Source organism: Mastomys coucha, unplaced genomic scaffold (assembly GCF_008632895.1).
Source record: "Mastomys coucha isolate ucsf_1 unplaced genomic scaffold, UCSF_Mcou_1 pScaffold22, whole genome shotgun sequence".
NCBI classification, from domain to species: Eukaryota; Metazoa; Chordata; class Mammalia; order Rodentia; family Muridae; genus Mastomys; species Mastomys coucha.
Genome location: NW_022196905.1, coordinates 202,564,768 through 202,592,444, shown reverse-complemented (window position 1 = coordinate 202,592,444; position 27,677 = coordinate 202,564,768). Strand labels below are relative to the sequence as shown.

The following is a 27,677-nucleotide window of genomic DNA, read 5'->3' as shown; positions in this document are numbered from 1 at the left end:
CTTTTCTTTTTTTTTTTTCTTTCTTTTTCTAGTCAGGCTTTCTCTGTATAGAACTGACAATGTGGAACTCACTTTGTAGACTAGGCTGGGACCAATCTCAGAAACTGGGCTGTTTCTGGCTCCTAAACTGAGATTAAAGGCCTGATTCACTACTGCTGGCCAGACCATTTCTATAAATTGATCACAGAAGTTAAAGTTATAAAAGGACAGAAGAATGATTTAGAAATCAATAGTATATCTCCTGAGCTGTCTTTTGGATATATTCCTATTTTGTTTCAGTTATTTGAGCATGTATGACTCTCTCCTTTGATTCTTTTTTGGAATACAACTCGATGGTGTCTTTAATCATTGACTTGCACATAAAAATTTGCATGTGCAAGTTGACATGAAGTAGTTTTATGCTTAAGTTTGATTTTTCACAAAGATAACACTTCAAATACATACACTGGGAAAGACCAAATGTGCATATTTAGATACAGAATTAATACTATATATATCTTGCATCCATATTTATAACATGATACACAATATACATGCTTACATTTTATATATGTACATATATTGTGAATACATGCACAAAGATATATATATATATATATATACATATACAAATACACATACTCATACACATATACAAAACCATATACAAAGTTTTTAAGTGGAGTTCCTCTAAGTCTCCAATGTGAACAAATATGAGATCCTTACAAAACTTAGCTTTGTAACATTAAGACTGTGATGAAGTAATTGTTAATCTTCTCTAAACTCTCCAGTGCATTCACAGATGCTTCTGGTTACTGCCCAAAGCTCTGGATTCAAGAATGAAAGGCACATACATGCTGGCTTCATTTTAATATGCCTTAAGCAGCTCAATGGCTGTACACTTTGGAACCTCCCGTGGGTGGGTAACATACTTTCCCCTCTGATATTCCTGAATTATTTCTTACTACAAGTTATATTTCATCTCTGCTACCCAAGTCGGAGAAGTAGCTCCTTAGACCACACTTTCCTAATTCTTACAGGGCTGGTTCTGTCTTCCTCAGCTCTCATGCTTACATACTATTCCTTTCCTGCCATGGTGATTTTAAAACTCTTCCTTTCTTGTGCTCCCTTGCCCGAGAAATGTAAAGTCCAGCCTCTGTCTCCCTGCCCAGCCAATGGGGCAAAAGCCAATTAGGGGCAGGGATCCTCAACACCTTACAGGCAGATAAGCCAGTTCCCATGTGTAAGTTTAGGAGCCGAATTAACACAAATAGCATTTGAACCAATCTACAAGACTGCTTTTTAAATCTAGAGATCAATTCAATTGCCTTAGTAAAAAATAATTATACATTACATGTATATGAATGATCATAACAGGCTTCTCTTCAGATCATTTCTTTATGATATAGCCATATAAATATTAGAAAAGCAGCAACAGTACACTTGTAATTCTATCATCCAAGTTCCAAAGTAGAGTCAATATACAAAAACTATTGAGAATTATGTGTCTCCAAATATCAGTCACTAAATATTGCATGTAATGCTATTTTCCTACATGTTCTCATAGAAACCCCCATAGAAAATAACCAGGATAACAACATTTGTCCCCTGAATTTCAAAACTATTTCTTTTAAACAATCCATGAGTCATTATAAGCAAAGGAATTTTTATTATCTCATAGTAGCTAACAGAAAACAACTGAAACTGAAAGAATACTATTAAAATATTATGACATAAGTGATTTTATACTTTAGTTTTGTTTGACTTGTCTTGATTTTCTCTAAAAAACAGATACACTATAAAATATTAAGCCCGTGTGTCCCAAAATTCTTCTTAAAATAGTATTTTATAGCTGTATATTTGACACGATAAAATTTTCTAATCTAATTCCATCTTTTAAGAGTCTATGATTACCTTCCTACACAGAACTGTGTATGCTAATTCTGATCTAACGTGATTTCTTTAGAAGTTGTCCCCATAATTTACATAGAGAAAATTATATTAAAATTAAATAGAGTAGACATTCTGGCTCCAATTTGAAATGCACCAGCAAATAATTTAATTCAGCTGACATCAGGAAGTAATAAACTCATTCAGTGACTAATCTTATCACTCACATCCTCGCAACACCTCATTTTCCTTGTTGAAAAACTCTTTAGTGGACAAAAAGAATCCTAGACTGTTTCTGCAACAAATGACTAAGAACTGAGACAGTTTTGCAGAAGTTTGCAACTGAGAAATGGCTCCTTCATTGGAACAGAATGTTCAAAATTAATATAAAATTTTAATAGTTGTAGAAAAGTTTTTCTCATGAAAATATCTTAATAAATTTTAAGTTCCATAAAATTTGAACATCTAATCTAAAATATAAATAAGAATTTAATTACAAATTTTTTAATGAGTGAGTACCAAATTAGTTAATTTAATATTTTTATTAACACTTCTCTCAACTTATTTACTGTAGTACGTCTTAGACTTGGTGATGTAAAAGTTCTAATTCGTTATACAATTTACAAAATGTGCAACTATCAGGAACCATATAGGAAAGGCAAATGCTAGCAAATGATGTTCTGGAGATGACTAATCATTTTGCATGACTTTGTCGGGTAAATTCTCTGATTTACAAGGTCTTCAGAGATTTCATCTCAGGATTGATTCTTGTTATTGCTTCTTTCCTTTTATTACAGTATTGTGATCCATGAGCATCAGCTTACATTATTGGGAAGATTTTCTAGAGATTAATGACAATGTACTCACTTGTAGTAATGTTATATTGACAAATAGATGATTTCATAATTCTTAAAAAGGATTCTATATGATCTATAAATTTATACAGGTAATTTTGAGCCCTCTATGGATGAAAGCTGCAATAGGGCTCTGTAAAGCTTCATGTGTCATGGGTTCATTGCACTATGATAGAAAGCAGGCTTGGATCAGATTTACAATCAGGAAAAACATTCCTTTTGGACTGGCTATGGACCCATATCAGATAACTAGGGTCTTAAATTAGGAATGGATAATTTATTGTAGGTGCAAGGACAGAAGATAAAATATTGACTAGATTTATCTATATAGAATTTCAATATGAATCAAAAAAAAGACAGATGTTTGGCTTTTGAAAAACCATGCTAACTTAATGGCATAAGAATTATTGTTTTAGCCTTTTAATGAACCTATGGTGCTAGTGACAGATAATGAATGTTTAATTAGATAAATAGTCTTAATGGAAACAAATATATACATTTCTTTTGTAGCTTCTTATTTACATTATAATTTGAATTTATGTTTTACCATTGTGACTTTTGAAAAAAGATGCTTAGAGTTCCATGTAATTATGTATCCCAAAAAAGACAAGAAGAAGGAACAATGAGAATGAGAGAACAGAGCAGAGAGGGCAGGTTTCTTCTTTACCATGACAATGCTTTTTATATAGGAGCTTTTTATTTAGGGTTTTTTTCTAACAGAAATAAAAATAGGAGCCTTTTTTTCTCTGAGCAATAAAGATTGGAGCTCATTTTTCAGATAGAATGAGCGAGGTCTTTTGGCACTGCCACTTGCCACTTGCCTTATGGAGCATGATCATAGGGGCTTTTGCTCCATCAATCAAATATATATGTATATGTAAGTATAGGTATGTGTATGTAAGTATGCATGAATACTTATAGACTTGATGAGACAGGTGGTGGGGCCTGACATTGTGTTTGTGTGTGTATATATGCATAGTTACTAGTATAAAAGTTTTCCTTTCTATGAGCATGATTTTCTTCTTCTGGTTCACTAAAAGTTTATTGCTCCAACCCCTCCCTCTCACTTGGCCAGCAAGAAGTGAGGCTTCCAGGGAATGAGTAAAAGGAGCGCCAACAATAAAGCCTTTACCTTAATCCTTGCTGCTATACAGCAAGAGTTAATTACCAGAAACCAGCAGCGTTTAAGCCTTTGAAGCACTAAAGGTAAATACTACTGAAATTGAGTTACTTTTGCTGCAGAAATCACAAACTGCTGCCACCACAACTGCCAATGCCCTCACTGCTGCCTCCCAGACTTGAGCGAGGCTGGCTGTTAACAAAGCCATCAGAACTCTCCTTTCTTTCCCTTTGAACTGCTGGGATAAGCTGCACCACACTTGGCATTATGTCTTTGCTTCTGAAGGCCAGGTTTAGATCTTTCACGTGGAAGACCATCACTGTACTGACTATGCTATCTCACCAGTCCAGCAGTAATTTTTTTGTTTTGTTTTGTTTTGTTTTGAACATAGGAACATATACTTGTGATGAATGATGATTTAACAGCACAATGCAAAGATTGTTTAATGACATTTATTCTATTTCATCTAAGGCTCAAGGTATATTGTGGAAAGGGGGATGGGCAGATTGTTAGAGCCAGACAAAAGAAGAAAAATGAAAAGCACCATCTATAGGGTGTGATACAGTCTTTAAATGTAGATGACTTTTCCTGAACAAAAATAGGTCTCCAAATAGCTTGAGCAGAATACCAGAGGATCTCATTGGACAGTGTGCTTCCATATTAATATATTTTCTACAGGTATAATTTTCTATGGTGGGGGCCATGTCTGCAGTTAGGTATCCACTGGAGAGCCAAGCAGGCACTAATGGATAGTTTCAAACAGATGATTACTAGAACACCCTGAGTTTAAGCTCAGTATGTCACAAAACAAAACAGGAGATAACATTAATAAGACTGCAAAGTATAAAAGTATATAGGGATGAAAGTAATCAGAGTGCACTGTATATGTGTATAAGGCTATTAAATTTAATTCATATAAAAGCATATTATAAATGTGAATTTTGTAGTTTCTGCAGAAAGTTACTCATTTTTTTTATGTTGATAGGCACTATCAAATAATTTCTAAAAAATTATTTAGGAAATTTTACTTAAATGTTAATGTAAACATCATCTCTTAGCACAATTTCTTAGCCATAATCACCATTAAATCAACATATGTTCTCTTTAAATTTTATATAATTGGATTAAATGCTATCTTTGCAGAATATTTTTCACAAATGAAATAGTTTCTCCTTAAAATGATCCACCTGGATGACACTTCCTTAACAAATTTCTGGAAATGAAGTTTAAAAAAAGATATTAGAATCCCTCTTTCAAGTGATTTCATCTTTGTCCACTGACTTCATTTCTAATTTACTATGTCAATTTACTTAATTAGCAGAGAGCTGAAATATTTGTCTAGGTATAGGTGAACTAAAATATCATTCAAAGCACATGCTTATTTGTCCCTAATTATCCATACTCAAATAATGTAGAGAAAGATATTATTGATTCATTTCTGATTACAAACATTTGTCCTTGATGTTGAAACATAATCCAAGAATTGATCTGTGTGAGGAAATTTTTTAAGTGCATGTGAGAAAACTAAAAAAATAAAATAAAATAAAATCAATAAACAAACAAATGAAACAAAGGAAAAATCCAGGACATGAGTCTTGTGATCTCAGTTTCTTCAAAACACAGAATTGTTCTCAGAATGTGCTTTCATAGTCCCCCTTCAGGGGGAGTATAGATAGAAGTGAGTTCACCTCAGCTGTTCTTATTCATATAGCTCTATGGACAAACATTTCTTTGCCAGGAGTGATAGTCTTTGTGATTGAATACTTTAGTCAGGTGACATCTTCACACTCAGAATTTCTTGATGCTTTGAAAAAAGTTGGCCATTGCATGAGATTTTAGTCTGTCTTATTTTTAGAGTATGCTTTTCCAGATTTGCTGCCGACTAGAGTGGGAACACAGGGAATACTTAAGTTATAACAAATAGAGGAAAAGATAGGCCAGGGAAGGTTTCTGATACTAGTCATACAACAGTTATCATATCATTTAGTCATTTATTTAATAATGTAATCAAAGAATTATAAAATCTAATCTTCTTATTGGCCATATCTGCAGTATACAAGATATCCCTATCTCCAAGGCACAGATACACCTGTTCAAGATGACATCAACAACAGGGCCACAGCAGATGGCTTAGGGCAGTTGTTCTCAATGAGAACACTTTCTCTTCTATTGCCTAGGAACAGATGGAGATATTTTTGGCCAAGGGGTAGGTGAACTGCTTTTGGTATATACTAGGTAGTGACATGAAAGCATGCTAATCATATCTATGATGAATAACTGAACATCTGCCTCCTCCCACTTCAACACACAAACACCCATGTGACCCCACAGCAAATATTTTTTGGCTTTAAACATCAACTGACAAGACTGCAAACCTTAGAGGGCATCGGTATATCAAAAAATAATGAAAGGATCAATCAAACTCTCTAGATCCTATCCTTATTTCCCCGAGGAAATAGTTCTTGTGTATTCACTAAAGTGGCTTTCATTAAGTAAAAATATTGTTACAAATACATTACTTTAACTACTCATAGAAACAGGGAATTCAAGTCAGTTGAAACAGTAAAATCTATGATAGACAATGGCCTTCTTTGACGGAGTCAATACTGTTCACCATATACTGGGTCAGGCAGTATCTGGGCAATATGTGGTGGTTACTGAAATAAGATTTGCATATTTTACAACCACTTAAAAAGCAAAGTTAAATGACTTATGTAACTGATCCAAAATGTTATTTTCTTTTTTTTTCTTCATTTTTATTTTCCTTCTTTTTCTTTATTTAACATAGCAAAGAATTGAGGGGGGAGGAAACAGGGTTTGTTTTTTGTTTTTGTTTTTGATATTTTTTAAGAGGGGTAGCCAGGAGAGGAGATATCATTTGAAATTTAAATGAAGAAAATATCTAATAAAAAATTAAAAAATGTAAAAAAGAAAATATCTAATAAAAATAAATTAAAAAAAAAAAAGAATTGGAATCCCAGAAGTTGGTAATTAACTGATGAATTGTTAAAGAAAATTTAGTGTGTATGTAGGAATACTATTTGTTTTTAAAAATTGATGTTAAAATTTTCAGGAAAATTAAAATGTATATTAAGCAAGTTTAAACAATCTCAGAAATAAAGCAAATTTTCTTTCTCATTTGTGGAATCTAGCCAATGCACAAATGTATTCAAACAAATGCATGTTTGAAAGTGAAGGGCATGAAGAAAGACTGAGTACAAGTAATGGACATGAGTCATGAAAGGGGATCTAAAACTCCATATTTTAATTCATGCAGGGTTTTTATCATTCTGGAATGAACTGGGTTTATCATTGATAAAATTATCAGTAAACAAGAACAACTTCAATTACTTTTTTCTTACTGAAGCAATAACATTTTGTTATATTAAGAGAAAAAACTGAAAAAATAAGGAAGAACAGGAATCACATTTCTGCTCTAGTATTTCTTAGACTAATACATTTCCCTAGTAAACCCAGCCACAACACTAGGAATACAATGAGGGCACACATGAGCAGGGCTGCTCACTCTTGGCTGGAAGTAAGCCTTCCATAGCAAACCATCTCTACTTGTTCCTCTAATCTGCACTTTGGAGTTTCCCAGAGAAAGACAAAGGGAGGAAACATTAAATCCATTCATCCAATTGGGATATATAATTAACACAGAAATACCACAGCTGTGATATCACAAGTCAGAAGTGAAATATAGAAACAAGCATATTACAACCTTCTTTTTTTTTTATAGTGGCACTCCATTATCATTTGCTATATGTGACACCCTGTTGAAAGAAGAACACACTTTATTTTAGGAAACTTTTTCTGTTCTCTCCAAAAGCTTTATTTAGGGAAACTTATTTTTACATTGCAAGAGTTTATCATGTGCCCTACTTTACAAAGCAGATGGCCCACACAAAATTGGCTGTGCATCATCAAATCCATGGAGGTATAGCAGGTATAGGGAGAAAAAATTTGGTCCAAAATGGGACATCAATCTTTTGCTATCAGTCAACACCAGTGCCCTTGCTTCTTTGGCTTTTAGACTCAGGGAAGGTCAATTAACTACAATAAATATGGGCATGTAGAAACCTTCCTAGGATGAACTCAGTCTTTGACATCAAACAAAAGCTTTCTGATAACATCATTTAAAACAGAACTTAGAACTTTAGGGTATTGGAGAGAGTATGATAATGTGTTCTTTCTTAGACATTCTATTTAATCCTTCATAGAAATTTGACATGGAAGATAGTCAAGAAGCTTTTGCATTATTTCTGCATTTGAGGCTCCAAGGGTGAAATAAAGCTGTTGAAAACATTTTTTCATATAATATTGCTACTCTATTTGGATGAATGTCTTTGACCCCATTATCATATTATTTGAGATTAATATGTCATACTTGGACTATGGGAGCTTTTGAGATTCAATGATACTGTACCTTTTATCAGAAATATTCTCTATAGTAGAATGATCAGAAATATACATCATGAGCTTCTATACCATCTACAAAAATCTTATAGAGTATCCATTTGGATAATCTCTTAGAAAGTGTACTCTAAAGTATTTATGATGCTAATTCTCTTACCACATGGTTCATATAACTCAGAAAATCTGGGCTTTGGGCTCCTAACAGAACAAGTCAGGCTCGCTCTATCTATCTATCTATCTATCTATCTATCTATCTATCTATCTATCTGTAATCTATCTACCATCTATGTATGTTTATATATGTTTGTGTGTGCATGAAATCTACTACTGTTTAGAAAAGGTGATCCTCCAGCAGGTTATACAGGTAAGTATTTATAGTGATCTGGAGGGTCATATGTAATGCTGTATGCATATATTACACATTTATGCCTACATTCAGGGTCTTTTGATACTTCCTATACAACAAAATCAGACTGGTGGGATTGTTTCAAACTGCGAGTAGCATTTATACCCTTTGGAACTACAATGATATAAATTCAGCTCTCCATCTCACCCACAGGTAATCCCCAGAGAGCTGTCCATGGAAGCCTAAGATGGGATCATGATTAGGCTCCCTTTTACATGAGGCCCCTGTCTTTTCTAGATTGCACAATGATCAACAGTCTGTTTGAATTTATTGTTTAGTAGTTGATGGAGAATAAAGGAGGAATTTCAGTTACTCTTGTTAAGAAGACCTAGTTATTTTGTTGTCATAGAAGTTGAATACCAAGTGTTCCTTAAGTCTAAAAGAACTGAAGGAGGAAAGGGTATTTAAAAGTAACTTCTGCATTCCTTATTTCTAGTTAGGGTGACCTCAGAGAGCTCTATAAAAGGTCTTTAAGTGGCTTACATTTAACCTCCTACACCTATCTCAATTACTCCATCTGAATTTGCCTACCCTTATAGAGAACTCAAGATGGGGTTCAGCCATGACCTCTCAATATTATGGTGTTTCTCCTCTTTACTGTGAACCATTTTTGAGGCTAGTTTATTGCTGCTCCACTTCTGCTTGGAAAAAAAATCAAAACGTTCAGCCATATGGTCCTCAAGCTTTCATCCTAAACACAAGAAGAAGTGTCAAGTGTTCTAAGAGAGTTCCACAACCTACAGTCTAATGGCACTCTGGAAGGCCAAATGTACTGCTCTGTTACCCAAGCTCCTGGATCATTTGAAGGCTCCATCTGGAGCATCCAACCAGTTCTAACTATAGTTTCTGTCATGTATTCCCCATACCCACTAATAACTCTTTCTTGAAAGTAAATTAAGTCTTGATATCTTTTGCTACTGAATGTATAGAATCCTTATACCTCAGGGGTGGTCTTTAAAATCCTCAGTCTTTCTTAAATGCTAACAATATATCAGGTAGCTCACATACTAGTGAGAGAATCTATATAAACAGATATACTCTTGGTTATATTTTTCCCAGGTGGGAAAACTTAGAAACCTCATATGAACCTCTTATAGAAAGTTCTTTCTTTGACAGGGGACAATCATTTCGACAGGTTGACACAAGATTGTTGCTGACATTAGGTCAAATGACCAGTGATGTTGCAGTGCTTCTAGGAGGCCATTGGTCAGCTATGATGGAATTATCAGGTGCTATGCATGGCATGATTTTCCCAAATACTTTATTTAGGCTATATGTTTGGATTGATGCAATCTTTTTTCACCAGTCTACATTTGAGTAAAATCATCATGCCCTGGCATGTAAAAAAAAATCAAATGAATATTAATGAAAAACCTACTCAGACTTAAGAAGTAAGATTTGATAGTATGTAGAATTTGATTAAGTTGTTGAATCTGTGAATTTAGAGAAGAATAAGAAAATGTATAATTTACTCCTGTACTGTATGTCAGTGAAATCCTTTGGTCATATTTCTACTCTATAATGCTCATTTTTATAAGTCTATAGAATGATTTTCTAGTTATAAGCATAATTTTCTTTGTAAGAAAATTTTCCTTATTAATTTTAATGTTTACACTCTTATAGTAATAATATCTTCATTTATCAAGTATACATGTATGTATCATTTTTTAAATAAAATTGTGATATATTTTTCTATAACACAAACACTTTATTCAGAATGGTATTGAATACAACTAACCTGCCATTATTGTTTGTGACCTTATTATATAATTTAATATCCTTTTGCTTGAGACTATTTTTTGAATGGTAATTTTAACATATATTACTTTGTTTTGAGACAGGGTTTCCCTGTCCAACAAGCTTTGGCTGGCCTGGAACTCTCTCTTTAGACAATACTTGCCTTGAACTCACAGAGATCCATCTGCCTCTACCTTCTGAATACTGGGATTAAAGGCATGTGCCACTATCCTGGGTTACTGTAACATTCTTATAAAGTATACATTGCAACATATAAAATTTACACCTTAATTTTACACTAACATTTCAATTTAGAGCACTGATTAATATCCATTGGCCATTTCATATTCTTTTGTTTGCTTGCATGTGTTATGTGTCTTTGGCAGAGGAAATAAGGTTTTCGAATTAAGTTGTGAGTATATTGATTTTGAACTTTCTAAAGACATCCTGAATGTATCAGCTGGAATAATGTCTCCAACAAGTTCCAATGCTGTGTGTTACTGATGTCTTTTAACTCGGCTTAGCCTAGTTTGTTATATAGAATATAAATTTTTGATGAGTTGGGTCATTCTTGTCTCTTTCAAATCTTTCCTATTGTGTGCTATTTCTATAGTATTTTCTATAGGATAACTGATGAATAATTGATGTTTAAAAGAGAATATTCACGTGGAATCCACATATAGCACATACACTAATAATTTTTGTCCCTAAGAATAGAACCTAGGTTAACTGTGTAAACTTGTACTAGGTTCTAATTTCCAGGCTTTGCTGTTTCTTGGTTTTAGGATAATAGTTTTAATTAGCACCATTGCACATAATGTTTATTTAAAAAAAATATAAATTAAAAAGTAAAAAAAAACAAAGCTTATATTACTATCTTACATTATTACTTAACTAATTTGGCATTTTGTAGTAAGGCTATCAACTATAATTACTATTCATAACAACTCGAGTATTACTTATGATTATAATAACCTGAAGAATGTATAAATTATAACAGGATGTAAAGTATTTGTGAAAAAAAACTTGGTGACCTATAAAATGTTATATGAGATCTTGTAATTCAAGCTTTTCTATTAGAAACACAAAGGTTTTCTTATGCAAGAGACACTATGATTGCTATTATGCTCTTCAATACACTGAAGAACATATGATTACTCTATGATGGTTACTGAATACTACTTTAATATTATTCTACTCTAAGATTTTTTTTTTTGAAATTTCCCCTTATTACATAAAATTGATGTAACTAACTTGGTAGAAAATGATAAAAATTACTCAATAGTTTTCTCCTAAATAAGAATGTGGAAGCAGCACTGGACTATAGTAGAAAAGAGCTTACAACCATCCATGTTGTCCGCACAGGGTTTGTTTTATTGATGCCCTGCTCACTTCTAAAGCATCAATATTGTTTATTGATTTATTTTCACAGCTAATTCAAAACATTGTTTATATAAACTGAAGGATTTGACATCCATGATCTAACAAAGATGTTGTTTTGGAGAATAAGTCCTAGTTCACAAAGATCGAGAATAAAAATCACATTAGACTTTGCCTGGAGTAGAGTAGCAGAGACCTTCATCTTTTCTGTCAATTTCAAGAATGATGACTTCTCAGTCATGTTTGAATGGAGTGATATTTTGATTTCTTCTGGCATTTCTAAATTTTAATGAATTCAGAATCCATTCACATTTTTTATTAGAAAAGGGAAGATTAAATACACTTATGCAAAGGTCAATTACTTCTCTTGATAACAAAAAGGAGGAAACAGTATAGAAAGATGTTTTATGAAAATCACATACACTCGAAGTTTTTTTTTTCAAGTAAATCTATATTTGAATTGCTCTACTCTGTCCCTTCAGGTTTTTATGTTTATTTTTTTTTACCACTTTAAACTTTTTGAGGATTTATTAAAGTTCTAACCATCAGTGCTTAAATTATAGTCTTATAATTCATATGATTATATTGTAATTAATCAAAATGATCACTTTTTATATTATGCCCTTCATTTTTATGACTGTAGGTATTTTGACTGAGTATATCTCTGTGTACCACTGGGAATATGGGGACTATAAAAGGGTTCAGCTACCCCAGAATTGGATTTAAGGGAGTTACATAAGTTTATAACCCACCGTGTGTATGCCAGAAATCAAATCCAGGTTCTCTAGACAAACAAACAGTGCTCTTCACCCCTGAGACCTCTTTTCAGTCCAAACAAGTCATACAGTCTTAAATCACATCATTGTTATATAATTTACCTAAAATTTTCAATCAGATTACCGTGAAACCCACGCTTCTATCCCATCCAGGCATCAGAACTTGGTGCCCATGTAATGACCTGCTTGTACTGAGAGTTTTTGATAGAAACATCATTACGTAATCTCATTTCTAAGTTAACAAACATGAGGAAACATAATCTGAAAAGGGATCTCCTATGTAACAGGACTAGGGTGCCAGCACCTAACAATTCTTAAAGCATAGCACAGTAGTACTCACTCTCTGCTTATAGTGTCTGTGAATGAAGAGCCAGACAAAAGACCCCAATATTCCTACCTTCACTCATTTCATTCTCCACTTAGAAATGTTAGAATAATGATTAACTGAATAATACCATACCATTCCTTCTAAAATATTTTATCTTCAGGTAGTACATAGATAGTCCAAAGTTCTATGTATCTTCTTGGTAAAAATAACCCTGTGTTTCAATTACACTATTTTTTAGAGTGATTCACTAGAATACTTTAATATAAGTTCTTATGGAACTTCAGTTCTCTACTTTTGAATGTTTTATGCAGCTCAGGCTAACTGCTCACAGAGCAAATACTCAAGATTGGATGGTCCAGGGGTAAAACAGGTTCCCAATACACACAATTCTATTCACTAGTCCACAGAAAGAAAGACAGTGGTTTAGAATAAATAAAAGCCAATGTTCATTTGAAATGTATTATTTTATATTTTCACATACATGCCAGTATCCTCTGAAAGTGACATTCATGCAAAAAATTCAACATTATATATTAAAACAGGGATGGAAAATACAATCAGAGTGTATTCTATGAGAAAAACTATATTCAATAAAAGAAAAATAGAAAAAAGATATGTAGATGGTTTTGAGGCTTATTTTACTGACAATGGCATCTACCAAAACCATGGTATTAGCAAGCCAACATTTCATAGCACCTTCTGGACTATAAGAGAATACTCAAAACCAAAACTTAAAGAATGGGGTTTTAGTTACTTTGTAACTAAAACACTATCAAGTAAGGCTTCCAATATAATTTCAAATCTGTGGAAATGACTTGATGGTAATCTCTTTTCCTATGAAAATAACATTGAAAGAAGGATCATCTACAGTGGCATCACAATTTAAATCTTTGGAATGAGATAATAGACTTCCTATAGCCCTTGTTATGGACAAGGATGCCCTGGATGCAAGCACCCTCTTACCTACATATACTCAATATCATAATTGATTCACTGAAATCTAACCTAGACTAACTGAATCCAGACACCCTGAACCCATTGTTACCAATAAAGCCTACCTTTATCCCACCTTTAAAACTTCAGCAGACAAACATGGCAGCTTCTCCACCAGACTTCTTATTACCAAATTACAGTTTTACATATATATATATATGTATATGTATATATATCTTTATTGCCTAAATCAATTAAGTTTTTTATTCTAGTATTCTTAATGGGACTTAATGTGAAATTGTGAAATGCAAGAGGACATTTTGGTGAAATATTTGCAGATGAAGTATCTTATACTGTATAAGTAACACTGTCCTCACCTGTGAAGAGTAGGAATGCCCATCAGAACCACAAACCGGGCTGCCATAGGCTATAGGGCATGGCTTACAGGTGGATGACGGGAGACCTCTCCATTGCTTATGGCTTCCTCCTACTTCTTTCATACTGTTAGCAAAAAAGACAAAAAGAAAGTAATCATACTTAGTGGATTGAATTTTTAAAATTACATTCATATGAAATTGCCCTTTCAGACATGTCATAAATTGTTTGACGACACTGAGTTATAATCCCATCTAGATTGCATTAATCCCTGCACACTGCTTGCTCATCTTGAGCTTCTGTTTTTCTCAGACCTCTAGAGTTCTTTAAATAAAGCAAGATTGTACTTCTTGGAATTTTTGTGTTAGTCATAGTCACAGAGAATGTAGTTAATATTTTCTTATGGGGATTCTTTAATTTCTAAGCATGAAATAAGTTTTTTCATATATACATACATACATACACACATACACACACATACACACACACATATATATATATGTATATATATATATATATTTCTGGAACCTTCTTCAAGCTTGCCTTTGTATTCTCTTAGAAGTGGAGAAAAGAAACACATGATTTAATGGTTACCTAAAAAGGGGAGAACTTACTTTTAGAAGAAACAGCTGTTAAGTGCCAGAAATTTATAGCATCTACCAGTGTTTAAAGAGCCAAATTACCAGGTTTATTGACAACAACCCTTCTTTGATTGCTGGGAAGTGTCTCAAAGTGGACTCATTAGGCTTTGATCTAAAACAACTTGGGAAAATCCATTCTCTTTTTAAAACTCATCACACTGATTCTTTCCTCTTGCTGGTTACTCTGCTCAATTCCTCTGCCTGTTTGTGGGAAGAGTTTACACAGAAACAGAGCAGGACTTAGAAATAAGGGAAAAGGTGATTGGGAATCTATACAAAGACACTTAGAATTCAAAGTAAGTCGATATTTGTTCATTGCAATTTTCTACACAGTGAATAATCTAGTGTCTGCATGACAAAAGCAAAAGTGCTGGGAAGAATCATGTAATCCTTTTTATAATCTTATATACTTTAATAAATTTATTCTCTAAAAGTTTTAGTCTGTGAAACTCAAATTTGCAAAGTGTGGTACCAAGATAAATAGTTCTACCAGAGGAGAAGAGATTTAAGTTTTATACCTGAAATTTAGACATTTGACAGTATCTATTATCTATTATCTGTTTATCTATCATCTACCTATCTTATCTATCTGTCATCTATCATCTATCTATGTATCTATCTATCATCTATCATCTGTGTCTATTATCTACTTATCTATCCTATCATCTATCCATTATATTATCTATAAACTATGTATTTCCCTCCTCTCTCTCTTCTTCCTTAGTTTCCTTTCTTCTTTACCTTTTTCATTTCTTCTTTTCTTATTTTTCCTTCCTCTCTACAAATTTCTCTCAGATAGATTGTCATATTCTACAATAAATTATATCATACTATCTTCATTTATGATAAATAAATTATACTTAATAACCTCATTATAACATTACTTTGCTGCAGAATTTACCAGAAATTACATTGTTTCTGAAAAAATAATGGGATCAAGGTCCTGATATGAACTAAAATAATGTCTGTAAACCCTAGCAGAATGTCTAATCCTTATCAATGGCAAAAGCTGAGTAAGGCTTAGATATTATAGTAACCACGTACAGTTTAGATGATGAACATATTAGAGACCCTGTGTACTACATCTCTATCATTATGAAGTACTTCATTTTTTTAAGTCTATGTGATAGCACTGTATATCATGGAATATAATTTTGCCTTCTCTGAGTCTATGTATGTGTGTGTGTGTGTGTGTGTGTGTGTGTGTGTATGTGTGAAGGTGAATATATGTGTGTATGTGTTTACCTGTGAAGGTACTTATATCTCTTTCTGTGTGTATGGGTGCTCTGTGTGTGTGTGTGTGTGTGTGTGTGTGAGTATTTATTTGCTCACCTGAAGATGCATGTGTATATGTGTGTGTGTGTGTGGTTGTGTGTGCGTGTACATCCATGAAGGTGCATGTCTATATGTGTGTGTATTCATCTGTGAATATGCATGTTTGTGTATGTTTGTGAGCTTACCTATGAAGATATAGGTCTCTGTGTGTATGTATATGTTTGTGTTCACCTGTGAATCTCTCTCTCTCTCTCTCTCTCTCTCTCTCTCTCTCTCTCTCTCTCTCTCTCTCTCTGTGTGTGTATGTGTGTGTGTGTGTGTGTGTGTGTGTGGTGGTGGTGGGGTTCACCTGGAAGTTAGAAGTTGGAATTAAGATGGCTTCCTCAAATGTTTCATCTCATAGTCTTTGAGACAGAATATCTCCCTGAACCTGTATTTTAGCATTATGACTATAGAGTTCCTGGAAACCAAGCCACAGAGACCCACCTGTCTATAGTATCAAATGATGGAAATACAGATGCATGGAAACATATCTTGATTTCATATATGTGCCAGCACTCAAAAAATATATCCTTACACATATACCACAGTCACTTAGCCCAGTGCACCATCCCATTAATCCTCTCAGAATTCTTTCATGTACTTCAGAAACTATGTAATTCTGTATTTGTTCAGCATCAGAAATGCTTATCAACAGTAATGCTATTTACTGCTGAGGGCCGGCCGTCTGGGCCAACCTCAGCCCATGGGAGAAACGGGGTCCTAGTCAGGTCGACAAGGTGTAGGCGAAGAAATAATGGCAGAGACAACATATGGAAGTACAGGATCCGAATGTATTTCTTAAAAATTGCATCAGACTTTTACAGTCATTGTAAAAGAGAAATTAGAAACCTGGCAGCACAGCAGTTAAGGTACATCTGAGGCCACTTGAACCACATTGGGTCTAAAGTAGCCACCTCTTCTGGACAGGCACTGCACCCTCCCACCCCTTGCCCAAGCGCTCTGGTCCCAGGGGCTGTGGAGTGCTTGAGGCTCGAAGCTTGAATCTGAATGAATGAATTAAGTCTAAGTCCTAGTCCATCTAAGTTCTTGCACAATGTGAAAACCAGGCTTATATAGTATACAGAAAACAGGGCGAATGACAAAAGTCACGTAGGCAGGTGACAGTCATATCAAGGTCAGTAAGATCACATAGGCAAGTGATGGTTACATTAAGGTCGGTAAGATCAAGTATCCAGGTGTGAAGCGAAAGAACAGTGGTGCTCTCCCTGCTGGGGCTATTTTGGTAATCCCGGGCTAATTCTTGGGGTCTCTTGGAGGCAAGCACCAGGAAATTCTGATCTAGCAGTTCCTGAAAATGCCCTTAAGTGAGGGAAGTCCTTCGATTACTCTCTGGTATGTAAAACAGTTCTGTCTTCTGTGGGACTGTCCTGAGACTTCTAACTATGTTAACAGTAAGCAATGGTGCTTGACCTCTGTTGCTAACTCTGAGGAAATCCTATCTGATAAGGCAGCTTCCTTGTGAGAAATTCCAAGCTAAGGACACCTTGGAAATAAATTAGGATATATTGGAACATTGTGCTGGCCAGGGAACAACACCCCTTTTTAGCCATTTATGAATCATTTCTTGGGGTACCTTTATGCCTGAATAAGAAAGCGTGTTGACAATTGGAAAGACTAATCTGGAACATGTCTGAATTAGGAGATGCCAACGACTGACTGAATACCCAGGAGGCACAAACTCCCTTTGAAGTCATAAAGCTTCTTGTCTTTGATCAGGCTTTTACCCCAATATTGCAGACGTTACTGGAGTAGAAGAGTGGGCATGGCAATTTACAATGTTTTCCATGGAGATACTCAGTTCATAGGAAAAAGAATTGAATAGATGCTGCAATAACTCACCATTTCCAGGCCATAACATTGGTATTTTATGTAAACACAAGCAAATGCAATTACATATGAGTGGAGTTTATTTTTAGTTGTTTGGTTTTTAATTATACCGGAAGGCCCTGGTTTAAGAAGAACATTATAATTTTGAGAAAGAAGAGTAGTCATGGGAGTCACCGGAAAGGCCATCAGGGGCAAGATGACATGCTTGAGAATAGTAAGCTGGCTCCTGCAATCAGGATGGTTTCCTGGCAAAGATAGCTATAGCAGTAACAGGCCAAGCATCCAATCTGGAGGAATCATTGGGAGACACAATACTCAAGCTACAAAAAGACTTTAATATTAGAAGGTAAATATATAGTTGCTATTATTTTAAAATAGTATTTATTAATTGTGTGTGTGTGCGTGTGAGTGTGTGTGTGTATTGTGCATGTGTGTGCTGATGTTTATGGCCCAGTGTCACATCTCTACATGTAGAGCTTAAGGGAGAATTACAAGAAGTCAATTTTCTTCTTTACAATGTGCCTCTGGGTTCAAACTTTGGTCTTTATACCTGTGGAAAGCACAAGTCAATGAACCACATTACTAGTTCTCAGCTTTCACGGTGTTCCTATCAGAGAGGGCACTGTAACTTACTCTATAAAGTACAGCACTCAGGAGGAGTATAACTGTGAAAAATATTTAAAAGTATTTTTCCAAAAGTAACTCTGAGATGTTTACAGTGAAAGGAAGTACTTTTCAACCAATTTTTTGAAATTTGAGGTTAAAACTTGATTTGCTTTCTAATGGAAGTCTCTGCATATGCACATCTCTTTCCCTGAAGAGCAGAGATATGCTTGTGCACCGAGGGAAATAAAGTGTTCAGTGTTAATATATGATATCACAAGTATTTTTCTCTAACAATTTTCTTTTCTAGCCCTCACACAGAAAACATTAAGAGGGTTCTTTGCCAATGCCAGTGTCTAATTGCTGCAAAATCAAAATAGAAGGGGGAGTTTCAGTACAAGAAGTCCTCTCATATGCAGCTAGACACTGGAGAGAGAAGTGTTACGTGAAATAGCTTCAATTTTCATGTACACTTCAGTCTTTTTTGTTCTCCACTGCTTAGTTAGTATAAGTCACAAGAAAGAGCTTCCTATAACAGCTTAGTTATTTTCTTTTTCTACTAACCATGATTTTCCTCATTGCTACTTCTGTACATCCAATCATAGTTTATTTAGCTTTCTGCTTAGCTAAGTATGATGTGCATTTTACAATGTACTTTGAACTGAATAATCTATATTTTGAGATTTACATAAATTTCAGAGAGAGGATGTTTCCACAATGATTAACACTGAAAAAATAATCTCATTACAAATTGATTTGCTTCATGTATGATCACATCACTAGTCATTTGAAGTCAGTTCCAGAAACTTCCCTGACTCTTAGTTTGTTCACCTATAGGATCCTAGGCTTCATCACCATGGTTTATTTGTAATATAATTACTTATATGATAATACTCAAGAAAAATTAGAACACAAAATACATGCTGCCCATGCAATATGATTTTAGAATCTGACATTGTTTCCAAGTAAAATGAATATAGCTTTAAGGGATTAGGATGACATTAAACCAGTCTAGAAATTGCTATAAGTGTCCAATTAGAAATATAAGACATCAGATGGTGGCCAATAGTAGACACAGAATAGTTGCTAATAAAAATGGACAGATAAAATATGTTCACATTAAAGAGCAATGGTTTTGTTAAAAGAGAGACAGAGACAGACAGAGAGATTTCAAAGAAACAGATATCAATTTGTAATAGTGTCAATAATCACTATAAAATCATTATAAACAAATAAATTCAAATTACAGAAAATGAAAAAATATGTTCTAATACCTAAATTCTTGAATCGGATTTCAGTGCTTGGGAATTCTCTCAGTTCTGAAGATATACAAATACAAGTGCCAGACTTATATTAGATGCCAACATTAAAAGGAAAAGCATTTGTAATTGATTATTTTACAGATACATGTGAATCTTTTTTTATCTATTGACACTATATTTATTCTTATCACAGAGACAACGTACAGTAATATAATCTGGTAAACAAGTATTAAATTGGGAACTTTATTCTGTAAATTCTAAAGCAACAGAAGCTTTATGTATTGTTTGCCCACTCAATACATAGATTAAACATTTTATTTTCAATATAATGTCTATATTTGTAATCTACCAAAATGAAAAGACATTGTTTCATCAGACACGCTTATCAAGGGACATTCTCCTTTTTGACTGCCATGTCTTTAGAAAGCAGGGCTCTCTTCATGACTTTATGTCAAGGGTCTAGTAAGAGGACAGGTACCTCATATTATAGGGTACCTTGTATTATGAAACAGGGCATGTCAAAATTATGAGACCTTATATGAGACCTCTTGCAACTACAGAAGCTACCATTTGCATGATCTCTGTATTTTGTTTGAGTAATTTGAACACTGGTATAAACAGTAATTTTAAAAAAATACTTTTTGAAAAAGTTGCTAATAAAGTTGCTATGAGACAACAGATATATGATAAGTAAGTGGAATATGTGTATGTGTTAGAATTTATTCTTCAGTACAAATTAAAAAATAAAATTATTTATTGGCTTGCTACTCTTGCTTGCTCAGCTTTCTTTTTTATGCTCATCTGCCCAGGGAGGGCACCTCCCACAGTGGTCTCATCCTGCCTTCATCACTTTTTTTTCTTTTTTTTTTTATTGGATAGTTTCTTTATTTACATTTCAAATGTTATCTCCTTTCCTGGTCCCAGCCCCGCCCCCAGGAAACTCCCTATCCCATCTCCCTCCCAATGCTTCTATGAGGGTGTTTCCCACCCACCCACCTGCCAACTCACACCTTCTGCTCTGGTATTCCCCTACACTGGGGTATTGAGCCTTCACAGGACAAAGGGCCTCTCCTCCCATTGATGTCCAACAAGGCAGTCCTCTGCTACATATGCACTGGAGCCATGTGTTCCTACATGTGTACTCTTTGGTTGGTGGTTTATTCCCTGGGAACTCTAGGGTGGGTATGGTTGGTTCATATTGTTGTTCTTCCTACTGAGTTGCAAACTCCTTCAGCTCCTTCAGTCCTTTCTCTAACTCCTCCACTGGAGACCCTGTGCTCAGTCTAATGGTTAGCTTCAAGCATCTGCCTCTATATTTGTCAGGCTCTGGCAGAGCCTCCCAGGAGACAGCTAGATCAGTCTCCTGTCAGCAAGCACTTCTTGGCATCCACAATAATGTTATCTGGGTTTGGTGACTGTTTATGGGATGGATCCTCAGGTGGGGCAGTCTTTAGGTAGCCTTTCCTGCAGTCTCTGCTCCACACTTTGTCTTTGTATCTCCTCCTATGGGTATTTTGTTCCCCCTTCTAAGAAGGAACAAAGTATCCACACTTTGGTCTTCCTTCTTCTTGAGTTTCATGTGGTCTGTGAATTGTATATTGGGTATTCTGATCTTCTGGACTAATATCCAATTATCAGTGAGTGCATACCATGTGTGTTCTTTTGCAATTGTGTTACCTACATCATTTAATATTCAAAATACCCCACAGACAAACCCACAGGCTAATCTGAGGTTAGCATTTCCTTAATTGAGATTCTATCATCATACATATATGTAGGTTGTATCAAGTTGACAAAATCTATGACAAACCATTTATGACTGGTATTGACACACATCTATTTCTAGATTATAATATTAGAAATGTATGATTATACATATGACAAACATTTGACTAATTAATCACCATACACAGAGTTCTAGGCTTTTGAATAATTTCTAAAGAATTATATTTTTGTTTTAATGAAAATAATTATTATTACAATGCAAAACATAATTAAAAAAATACATTTCCACAATTTTAGGGCAGTTTTCCTGTGTCTATTTCTCATAATCTCTCTCTGTATCTCTGTTCCTGTCTCTCTCTCTCTCTCTCTTTCAATATATATAACTATAAATGTATATAATGTATATATATATATATATATATACACATATATATATACACATATACACACATATATATCATCATGTATTATTTTGTTATGTCTATATATTATGCACAAAGAATAAGAGTAAGAGGTTGTCTATTTTGATTCTTTCTGCTGTCTTTCAGGGCTTTAGTCCTGTCTCTCCCCACATACCAGTACCAGATCATGTTCCCCTCTCCCCTCTATCTTAAAACAGGCAACCTCAGAAGGTAGGAGGTGGAGTACCCTCTAGACTGTACCAGAGACCTGGAAGGTGAGAAACTCTCAGGACTCAAAGGGAGGGACCTTAGATGAAATGTCCTACAGTGGGGAGAAGGAACTTTTAGAGTCCACCTCCAGTAGAAAGACAGGGCATCAAGTGGAGGGATGGGGTTGCCATCAAACAGTCAAAAACTCTCACCCAGAATTGATCCTGTCTGAAAAAACTGCAAGAACAAAATGGAGAAGTGCCTGAGGAAAAGGGGTTCCAGTGACAGGCCCAAATTGGGATCTAGCACAGGGGATGCCACCAAGGCCTGGCACAATTACTAAGGCTGTGGTGTGCTCACAAAAAGGGGCATATTATGACTTCCCAACAAGCAGCTGAAAGAGTCAGATGCAGTTATTTACATCCAACCAAAAGATAGAAGCTGGTAAACCCTGCGGTTGAATAAGGCAAAAGCTGGAAGAAGCTGAGGAAGAGAGCGATACTATAGGAAGACCAGCATTCTCAACTAACCTGGTCCTCAGGATCTTTCAAATTCTGAATCAACAACCAGGCAGCATACACCAGCTGATATGAGGCCCCCAACATATATACAGCAGAGGACTGCTGGGTTTGGACTCCATCAGAGAAGATGCACCTAACTCTTGAGAGACTTGGGGCCCCAGAGAGTGGGGAGGGCTGGTAGTCTGGGGGTGGGGCATCCTCTTGGTGGCAAGGTGTAGTATGTGAAACAGTACAGTTTGAGGGTAGACCGGGAGGGGTATAAAGTCTGGACTGTAAAAAAAGATTAAAGAATAATAAAAAATAAATAAAAGGACAAAAGAAAGAAATATACAGGTTAGTCATCTTAAAGTTTTTGATGCTCATACATTTACGTTTGAAATAAAGTGTTTTGCTTTGCTATTTACTGTTTATAATATTCCTATCATAGATATTAGTCAATAATTTGAATGTTATGTAAAATTACCCTAACACTGAGATATATTCATTAAACATTAGTTCTACCTTAGGAAATGTGAAGATTAATTTAATCTATATTCGATTTTTACTTTGAAACAATCTTCCATTGGTGCTGGTGAGATTTCTGAATGCTTTAGAGCGTATAGAGGATCAGAGTTTGGTTCCCACAATCCACACGACTGCCTTACAATTTTTTAACTCCTACTCTACTAGAACTGATGCCCCCTTCTGGCCTCGTGGGGGACTATACTCACTGTACACACACACACACACACACACACACATACACACATATGTGCATGCACACACACACCATGCACACACACCATGTACACACACATGCACAAATGCATACATGTGAAGTATTACATAAACTGAAATTAATAATTTTTTAAAAATCTATTACCAGCATCTATTGTGTAGAGAAAACACCTTCCTAATTAAACTTAAAATTTATATTAAATAAGATAGATATTCTAATTGATTCACAGTAGGGAAACCATATTTAAATAAGAAAATTATCTCATTTTCATTTTGATTGATGTATATATGGGCATCAGATATCAGCCTATGAGAATTTTCACTAGGTAAAATCTTTTGTATTAAAACAAGCGTTATGAACTCCTCAGTTTTCTTGAAATAATAAATGTTCCTTAGCAAAGAGATTCTTCAAATATTAACTGCATTCGTAGTGAATGTTGAAATAATCCTATAATGTCAGTAGTGAGCAAGGTATTATCTAACATCTGACAACAAAAAAAACCTGTGACTTTCAGCAACAAAGGAGATTCTACATGTAGAAGAGGATATCTGAGTTTGAAACATTATTGACAGATATGCAATAGAATAAGCAAAAATAAAAACAACGAAACAAACAAAACAAAAACTTCTACTTCAAAGAAAATGATTAGCAGTATTTTATTTCGAAAAGAAGTAAGAAAGCATACCATTTGAGCATTCAAAGCATATTTTACACTTCAAATTGTATCTTGATTGTGAAAAATCCTTTTGATTTTTTTCCATTTACACACAGAACATATTTTAGCCGCTTTTCAAGAAACAGACTTGACAGCTTTAGCAGAAGCAGGCACTGGGTAATTGCAGAATTTTATTTAAGAAAACAGCCATTAAAGGCCAGACAAAGTTCAGAGAAGAAAAATATAGCTTTGCTTTCATGTAGTATCTTCACAGAAGTCATAATTATTTGTTTCTCCTTTCTTCCTGCTTCATTGAAAATGGAAGCTTCAACAAATGCAAAGTGGAGAAGCTACCACATTTTTTATTTCATATGATGTATACCCTGATATAAAGCATAATGAACATAAAGCCTTCATGATGTTTCAAGCTTGAAAATAATTAATATGGTTAAACAGAGGAGCACAATTTTTCCCATAATATTTTTATCTCCAATAGATGGCTTTTATTATATATCCTAAAGAAATGGATAGATATTCAACAATGTGTCCTTGCTACTGTGCAGGAAGTGTTGAATCAGATCTGCTAGATGTAGATTCTTCAATTAACTATATCTTAGTAACTTGTACTATAGCTAAAATTTTATCAGAATGCCTTAAAATATTATTTAATCTGTGTTTTATCACCAATGGATATTAATTTCCCTCTGAACTACAAGACATATTTCATTGTATTTTTTCACTAACCTATGAGGAACCACATTGATTTTTAAATTAAATATAATAGAACAGGGGTATTATTGAATTCATGGAGGTAAGTGTTTGTGTGTGGACAAGCGTGTAGAATATGGTGCATCAAGGCCCAGGAAGAAAAGGAGTCGACCTGAACAACTAACTGTTCATCTCTCAGGTCCAATTCTAATTACTGTTGTTTTGCTTTGTTTTACTTTGTTTTCCTTTTTTTTTCTTGAATAGAGTATATTCTGACTCCATGTGCAAACAACACACATTTATCCTCATACAGGGGCAAAGGTAGCCAGCTTGCAACTTATGTTTGTACATACCATTAGTTGTATTATAAAATCTTTACTCAAGAGATTATTATCTTCCCATTCAACCAAATTATATCCGGCTGAATTTCCTTTGACTCTTACATAACTCTGAATGAATTATTTACTCCCTTCATGCTTTTGTCATGTATGCTGGGTCTGGATTTAGTGATAATGGACCTGCTAAAAGGAGAGGGCACTTTCTTCCAGACTAAAAACATGTGTAACCTCCTCAATGGAGCCTGTCCACACACAAGCCAACAGAAAGCAGCTGGGCAGTAAGAGATGTCACCACAATCATAGCTTGGAATTGTACACAGATTGGCTGCAACCACAGCATCCTCTGGGGTACCCATACCATTTTGACATCTGTGCAATTTGTCCAATCATATTCTTGACTTCCTTTTACTGAGATCACTCTTCCAAAAATAGAACTTAGGTTTCTTGAGAATGAATTTTTTTTTTTTTGGATCTGTTGTAGGGGGAAAAAAACTCACAAAGTCTTTTTATTTGCAATAATGTCAGTTTTATCCCATAGTTACCAGGGATAATATCTGAAAGTATTTCATGACTGAAATCCAAGTGTGAGCAGGGGCATAATCTCAGGTGATCAGGTGACAATCTGACTCTTGCTTCCTCTAGCTCATCGTAGCTTTGTACAGTTCTATGTGTAGGACTACATTTTTTCTCTGTTTCATCTTAATGTAGACATTTTTCCTGTTACATCTGTGCCAACTCCCTTTGAGTGTCTGACAAGAACTGATATGATAGACTTTATCATTGACCCTGACAATCCAAGACAAATTCTTATCCTGAGGATCTTTCTTGTTTTGTCATTTTAGGTGATATTATTGTTACAGCACATGAGATTGTATTCACTAGTTACAGAAGGTAAGCAGTGGGCCCCTTGTGGGCCACTCTGTAGTTGATGTCAGAGATGATTAAAGTGTGAAATAAATTGTCTTATAGCACAGCAGTGCCAAGAATGGAGCGCGTGTTAGAAGACATCTTAAGTCTTATTTCTTAATTTCACATTTTTTTATTACTTTGCTGATTGCCTATTGCATTTGATTAACTCTCCAGATCTAAAAGGAAGATGCATGATCTACAGTGACACTGTGGGACACCACTACAGTACACCAAGAGACATTTTTCTGCATAACAAGGGCACTGTGGCCTTACATAACACCTCCCTTCCCAATCTGTATTTCATGTTCAAGCCAATCATCAGCAGATTTTAGCACTACTTTGAATTTTTTATTTGAGCTATTATTTTAAAGATATTTTTAAAAACTATTTGTTTTACCTCCCCACTTCAGAATTCTCTAGGATATGTATTTGTCATAAAAATTGTGTAAGTATAAAATATTGTCTTCATGGATAAAGAATGAAAGTATTACTAATAGGGACAATTCTCTTCCAACTCTATTTTTTGGTGGTTTAAAAGCAGAGACTGACGTTATTCATGTTTATTATACAATTTCACAAGTGGTGGTTACTGAGGGAAAGCTGAATGGCTGCGGTAAGTGGACTTTCCTTTTTGTAGGTAATTGAAAGTATGGATTCTGTGGTATAAAAGCTTAATGTAAGAAAAATAATTAGAAAGTGCCAAGAATATCTTTCGGGATATATGGTCTATAACTATCCCCTTGATTATTTATTACAAAGGAAAGATTTTTTTCTCAACACATTCACATACTTTTTCCTCTATTCAATATCTTATCATATTAACTACAACCCAGGACTTTTTTCCCAATGTGTACAAAATTCTAATAAAATTAATATTCAACAAATATCATTGAATAAATAAGTGGATGGATGAAGGAAAATAAAGTAGAAGGCAACAAGGGAAGAGAGAGAGTTAGGTAATATAACACAGCATCCTTTGGCTAAAACACAAATGGTCATGGCCACTTTCTTAACTATATACTCACTTAAGAAAAAAGTGTTGCATATCTCATATTACCCTTCTCCAGGGACATTTTAATAATTTTTTTAATGAATGGCATTAGTTTTTAAATTAAAAGCTAGTTAATTAAAATAGAATAAAAATAACATATTGGCTCAGAATTCAAATTTGTTTTACTTTGTCTAATAATTATTTTAAACAGAGCCTAAAGGAATGCGACAAAGCATCTTACATAATTTTCTTCAGAAACTTCAATTAATCAAGAGCTCCTTTTGGACTTGCATTTCAAAATTTTTAAGATAACTTTTATTATTCTCTTAGGAAGTAAGTATTCAGAAAATTAAAATTTTGCTGTTCAAACTACAAGAGAAAGAGTGATTTATGCAGACTTATTTTCATTGATTCTTTAATTATTTTAAGAACACTACAAATATGTCACAGTTTTTTCTTTCTTGGGTAACACTTTTGTGACCATAAAGCTCATATAATCTAACAGTTCATATTATGTTTTTGGTAAAATATCACTGTCTTTGTCTGTGCTACTGTTTGTCTATATTCTTATTCTCTTTATCTCTTTCTGTTTCTTTTCTGGGTCTCTGTGTCTCTCTCCCTCTCTCTTCATCA

General features: G+C 34.5%; 1 protein-coding gene across 4 annotated transcripts in view; it reads right to left on the bottom strand.

Annotated features, from left to right (window-relative positions):
- Spock3 (SPARC (osteonectin), cwcv and kazal like domains proteoglycan 3) overlaps positions 1-27,677 on the bottom strand; it is a 355,249-nt gene that overhangs the window by 100,915 nt on the left and 226,657 nt on the right. For all 4 annotated transcript variants that reach the window (XM_031339932.1, XM_031339934.1, XM_031339933.1 and 1 more), the window contains one exon: positions 14,200-14,323. In XM_031339932.1, the coding sequence (XP_031195792.1) occupies positions 14,200-14,323 (124 nt within the window). The remainder of the gene's footprint in view (positions 1-14,199; positions 14,324-27,677) is intronic.